The sequence below is a fragment of the Cyprinodon tularosa genome, unplaced genomic scaffold (genome assembly GCF_016077235.1).
Source record: "Cyprinodon tularosa strain WSP-4 unplaced genomic scaffold, ASM1607723v1 ctg55, whole genome shotgun sequence".
Taxonomy (NCBI): domain Eukaryota; kingdom Metazoa; phylum Chordata; class Actinopteri; order Cyprinodontiformes; family Cyprinodontidae; genus Cyprinodon; species Cyprinodon tularosa.
In genome coordinates, this window is record NW_024039285.1 from 2,077,932 (window position 1) to 2,084,543 (window position 6,612).

Genomic DNA, 6,612 nt, shown 5'->3' on the forward strand with positions numbered 1-6,612 from the left:
GCAGGGCAGGATGTTAGCGAGACAGTTTGAGTAAAATGCTTTAGTTTTAGGATAGAATTCCTCAAGGACACATATAGTATCATCATCCCAACAGTGATGAGTGTCCAGCTGTAATTAGCCTCTCGTTTTGGTTATAATCATCTGAATATCAGAAATTGCAAACATGTATGAAAACACAAACAATTGTTAATTATTTCAGATTAAAGTGTTCAGAGGAATGTAAGAGAGAGTAGTTATATCTGTTCTGACAGAAGAAAAAAAAGGAAAATAAAGGATTTCCTCATCTGATAAATTTTATGCTCACAAACAACTCCCGTGGTTGCTTCCATGGTCTGCCTGTTGACCCACTGGGATAAACCGTGGAGTTTTCTCATTCTGCAGTCATTGGTTGTTCTTCCCCTTGAAGGAAAGATTTTAAAACTTTAGTGCTAATTGGGTTCAAAAAGACAGTTTTACTAGGTAAGGAAAATGTTCCCTTTTTAATTTTGTGTATCTTCCTAAGTATAAATAATTGTCCTTATGAAAACTTTAACTGCCTGATCTAAACTTTTATGCACTGGAAAAATAAGGCTGCACAACCATTTGACATACCCTCATCAGTAAGTGTTATATTTCAGAGAAAACTGTATGTTTTCTCACTCTAAATTAAAAGAGAAGAATGTACAATAGTATTCTGCAAGTTTTATTTTCCTTGAGTTGTTTTCACTGAGTAATCATCTCAAACTGATAAAAAAAAATAAAAAAACACTTCTAGGAGTCTTATAGGGATTCTATAATACATTTTAGTGAAGCAATAAAATAAACTCCACTCTTACAAGATTAGATTACCATAGCCAGTAAACTCTTTTTTTTTCCTAATATTCATTTTTCCAATTGTGTTTCTTTGCAGGAGAAGCGCATCGCGTCGCTGGATGCTGCCAATGCTCGTCTCATGAGCGCGCTCAGCCAACTGAAGGAGCGTTACAGCATGCAGACCCGTAACGGCATCTCCCCCACCAATCCAACCAAGCTGCAGATCACTGAGAATGGAGAGTTTCGGAACAGCAGCAACTGCTAAGGCTGCTCTGAGTGTGTTTGAGGCTCCTGAGAGTGTACAGTATATTCCTCCTTTTGGGCGTGTGCGTGGCTGTTAGATGGACGGTGAGCACGTGGGTGTGTTTTTTGGAAAGCACTCAGTTTACTTCCGGAAGACATTTCTATTTTTCCTCTGTTTGGGCAATGCTGGCCCTAAAGACATTTCTACAAGGGGGCCACCCAGAAGGATTGGAGCTTGAAGCAGATCACCAGATGGCCTTCTTTGGGAGGCTGATGGAAAAAGGAGGCGGAGCCGAGCTTGTATATAAAAACTCCAAGCTGTGGATGAATTAAGATGCTGGGATGACTCAAACGCCCGGTCCACGCCTGGGACGAACCACTATAAAAACCATAAAGATCGACAATTCAGCTCCTCCCTTCCCTCCTGACAGCGAAGTGGGCCCATTAAAAAACACATGTTGAGGATTTTCACTTAAGCTTGTCTCCAGAGGTTTACTTTCCAATGCTTTATCTCAAAGTATATGTTTTTAAAGAACCAAATATGAGCTATAAATAGATATTTTTTAAATCCAAAACAATCTTCTTTACTTCCCTTTGAATTTAGAGGTGTGTTGCTGAGCGTCCCGTTTACCCCCACAACCCCAACCCCCCTCCACCCTCCCCCATACCCTAAGCAGTGCACTTTGTGAAAGCTATTGGTACACGAAACGCCTTAACTAGGGAACACACCTCAACTTTATCCCCCCACCCGCCCATCCCTTTCTGCAAAACAAACATAAAGGCACAACTTATACTGTGGATTTGTAAAGATAACAAATATTGATTAAATGTATTATTAACACTAAAGTAAATGAATTCTATGTGATACTATATTAATGAAATTTAATATAGATATATGCATTTTTTTTCATCTAGGGTATACACACATATACCTATATTTGATAAAAGTCAAATATAAAAGCAGCCCTTTATTTAAGAGATCAAGTGTTATTTTTTTTTCTCTAATGCTGAGGGACTATAGTGTGTAGCTTGTTCTGGAGCTCTGGAGAGGAGACCCACCCTGAGCAGTGATCAGCACCTAACAGCCATTATTGAACTTAATGTAAGTTTGGCACAAAACTCCTGCATCATTTTGTTTTTTTTGAAGATGCTAGCCATAGACCAGAATGAATCAAAATAGAATATAATGCTTTCAACACAAGGTATCTACAAAAAATGTATATAATCAGATCTGATTCTGTTTAAAACTACATGAAACTTGTGATTTTGTCAGTAGAATAGCAGAGTGCTAACTGATAATAATAAAATATAGATGGAGATATATGAGTTGAATGTCTTATCTGTCCATGTTTTAGCAAAGAAAAATATCTCTAAACATTCATATTAGTCTCTCCATTTAAGGGAAAGGAAAATGCAGTAGCCTCCTTTCAGCCTGCTGACCCGCAGTGCACATCAGCAAGCTAAAGAATGGGCAGCACTGTAACGCTATTACCTCCATGCATCTGCACCAAACTCCATGCTGGCACCTCATTAAAAGAACCCTTGGAATGGGATTTAGGAATGTTTTTGCTGTATTGAAATCAAATATAAAGCTCTGTCTGGAAAGACCTTAAGAAAAATGAAAGAAAAAAATATGAAACAGAGTATCTTAATTGCCCAAACTGCCTCATGGCCTGAAAGTGCACGATCATGTGCTTAGTTTTTCTGGTGCTCATCACTGCTCTGTAAATAATAGATCATTAGCCGTTGCAGGATGTCGGTTGATTCTCTCTAGTTGCACTGGAGCTATTGAGCGATGCGCCTACATGCATTCACTCATTCTATACACTGGACTGGTGAGATTTTTTTATTTACGTCCTTTCATTCAGTTTTTCTCTTTACCAGCTTCATCTTTCAGTCAAAAATGAAGACGTTTGCTTCTAAACTGTGACTCCACTGATCTTCATTTGCATCACCTTTCTTTACTTGTCTGTTTTTCATACTCTACCAGACCTCATGCTTTCTGCTTCTGAATGTACAGACACTATCTAAGGTCTCCTTTCTTTACGTTACCATCTCAGCGTCTGATTTTTGGATATTTTTTTAACATTTTTAATTCCTGTTAAAATCTAAATACATGAGGTGTGAGGCTCTGCATGCCTAATCCAGCTGGAACATCATCCCCCATCTGTGTCCTTTAGTTGCTCGTTGCTTGACATTGAGGATGGCTGCTTAGAGTGCATCGTGAGATGATGAGACCACATGGGAATTTGTAAATAAAATACCCACACTATTTTTACCTGATGTTAAACAGAGCTTTTTGTAAATGTTTTCGTGCTCAAACTCTGCTGTAATTATTGATATTGTAAATAGAAAATAGCCCAGTCAGTCATCTGTCCTCATTGGGTAGAACTATACAAATCAATTAACCTGTAAGTGTTCTCTCTGTTGAAAAGCTTTTGTGTTTGTATCTACAGTGTGTTATCTCTGGCCAAAAACAACAACAAGAAGAAAAAAAAGAACTGATTATGTAGGAGTTTGACTCTTGAGATGAATGCCTTGCTGGTTTCAAGCCAATTTGAGTCCGATGAGCTGCGCAAGCACAATCCAGTTAATCTCATCAGTCTCACTCAATGCACTTTTACATTAGGTGGTTGGTTTTTTTATTTCACTTTTTAAACCACAGATCTGTTGCATTTAAAGATTGATAACTAAGGGAAATTGCCCTATAACTCACATAGCAGATGAACAGACTTTTATTTTATGTAAACAATGAAGTGGCTTATAAATACAGGACATTTCACATATATCTGCATACTTTGCAGCTCTTAAGCTGGTCTGCACAGAATAAAGCAAGACTATGATTCCTTTGGCAAATGAAATTTGGAAAATTCTTTTAAATTATTGATTAACAAAAATTAGACTAGATAAGCTCAGCAATTCTTTTTTGGTTTACAACCAGTCTAAATTTACTGCTTTAAATTTTTTTATAAAACATTTCAGAAATTTACCAACATTTTTTTTCCTTGCAATGCATCATCTAAAGGGCTGAAAAATTGGATCAAACGTGATTAATTGATTATTGGAATAATCGTCAACTAATTTAGAAATTAATTAATCGATAACTGGAGTATAGAGACTCTAAAACATGCCTCTAGCTGACAGAGTGATCCATTGTAGCAGCAATTATAAATTTTTAAAAAATATATATAGCATATCTAAAATATATAAAGATTTTGCATTTAAGATAAAAAAGGAAGGATTTATCTGTCAATATGTTCTATCCAGAACTCCTCATGAGGAAAAGTTTGAATTTCACCTGATTTAATTTTGTAAAAAGTATATAGTATTATTTAAGGAATCTTTGGCTATTCAACTATTAACTGAAAAAATAATTAACAGATTAATCGATTTGCAAAATAATCATTAGTTGCAGCCCTAGTTATCTAAATTACGGGGCAGCTAATGGTTGAACTTCATTTTAAATTCATAAAAATAAAAGGCTACATGCGGGTCATATTATGCTTTACCAAAACAAAGTTTCTTAACTCATTTTAGCATAAAAACATTTAATACAGCGATAATAGGATTTGATACACTGGTTGACCAACTTCTAAACCTCTATGTTTTGAAGGTTAAGAAAGTAGGGAAATTCACAGATTGGTTTGACTCTTAATATTAGCATTTTATTGCAAAAACATTTTACTTTTTGAATAAATGTTCAGCTAGCTGACAGGCTGCAGTTTGTAAAAGTTGGCAGATTTGCAAATTATTTTCAAAAACAGAATTTGACCTAGCATTCGCATTTTAGCACATGCTAAATTCCTGTTTGACTAGATGTCAAAGTTCATATTTGCTATTTGTAAAGGTCGGCAAATTTGCTTGACAAATTCCAAAAAATCTTTGAAATGCATTCATTTTAACATTTTAGCTTAATGCCAACTAGCTGTAAATACTAGTATTATTGATTCGCTATTCAAATAAATTTGCCTTTCTAATTTTTTATTTGGAAAGAGTCATAGTCTTGCCTTATACTTTAAAGAACTAAATATACCCTTTTAGAGTTATATTTTTAAACAATAAAACTGCACCAATAATCAGCTTTTGGTTTTCATTTCATAAATCAGAAAAACAAAAGCTCATTTCTGATATAGTTCAACCAATCAAACAAAAGGATTAAATAAACTATAAAGCTATAAGTAAAAGATGTATGTTTTCTATTATATTGTAGAAAATACTTTTGTAAGTATGTTGAAAGTATAAAGTATTTGCTGGATTCTGCTTCCTTTGATGACAGTGACAAAACAATAATGTACAGAAGAATTTGTGTTGACAAAATGTGGCTGTGCAATTTATGTACATTTGCAACTAGACCTATTAAAGTTTTATTTAGCTATTTTAAACTCTTCCCTGCGTCCATCTCTGCTTTAAAGTGCTTAGCAGTTCTCTGGGATGTTTTTAAGATGTGGAAGCTAAATGAAGCCGGATTTGACAGCATGCATGATGAATCACAGGTTCATTAAATACTCAAGGAGACCTAGATTGATAATAGGCATCTAGAGAGAACATATGCTCCAAATGGTGATCCAAAGGCACAGCGAAGGAAGGGTATGATGGAGACATGAATGAATGGTTTAAACACTGCCTTCTTCTCACAGCAAGTATGACCTACATACTGCCTGATTGTTATTCCCCACAGTCAGTAGGGTATGATCATGTGTTGCAGTGTTGAGAAGGCAGCAAAAAAAGCTGTTTATTGCTTTATTACTATAACTGATGCATATCTCTAACAGAATGCATTAAAATTTAGTAACCAATGTTGGTAATTACTCCCTGTGAGGGGAGCTTATTTCTTTAGCCAAATGGAAACGGCTTCCTGCAGCATATTTAGGGTGTCAGACATATTAACATAATCATCTAATAAGTCCTTTAATGATTAAAAAGTATAAAAACTACAGTTTTATATGTTATTAAGATGCTTCTGCTTATTTTATATTCCCCTTCACATAATATGGTTGCAAATATGGTCTAAGTGCACACATGTTGGAGTGATAAAAGGTAAAACATAACTGAGCGCTGACAGTTACACATTTGTTGGGACCACCAAGCGACACCAACAAACGTGCTGTGATGAATACAGACATTGGAGCTACCCTGTCAGCAGGGACTGCCTGCCTCCACAACAGAAGGACGAGGAAACATGGGCAGATGGTTGTGCTGTGAAACATATCGAAGGTCTTAAAACACATAAAAAATGAGCCGTTTCCGATTCATCCATCAGCCTGGTTGAAGGAGGAGAAATAAAAAGCAGCACAAGGCCAACAGGTGTGCCGGTAAAAGAAGCAGTGAAATCTATAGAGTGAACTGCTACTGATATCCCCTAACATTTTTTTTTTTTCATTTTGTCTTGATACTACTACAGAATAAAATCTCTTAAGATGTTAATATGTAATAGATAAATATGAATCTTTGAAGAAATTAAACATGTGAGGTCATTTGGCCTTAACCAGCTTTTAACCATTGAAGGAGGAAACAAAAAACGTCTCTAAATCAATCTAGAGGATTGCTGGTGTTATATTCAGGGTTATTCATAATAAA

The 6,612-nt window shown here is 35.7% G+C and overlaps 1 protein-coding gene across 10 annotated transcripts in view; it reads left to right on the forward strand.

Moving 5' to 3' along the window:
- LOC119796473 (disabled homolog 2-interacting protein-like) overlaps positions 1-3,182 on the forward strand; it is a 212,698-nt gene extending 209,516 nt beyond the window's left edge. For 8 of the 10 annotated variants that reach the window (XM_038305044.1, XM_038305049.1, XM_038305051.1 and 5 more), the window contains one exon: positions 890-1,057. In XM_038305044.1, coding sequence (XP_038160972.1) covers positions 890-1,057 — 168 coding nt within the window. Of the gene's footprint in view, positions 1-889 lie in introns of all 10 variants that reach the window. The other 2 variants (XM_038305045.1, XM_038305043.1) reach the window with 1 other exon arrangement.
- Positions 3,183-6,612: the final 3,430 nt, after the last annotated feature.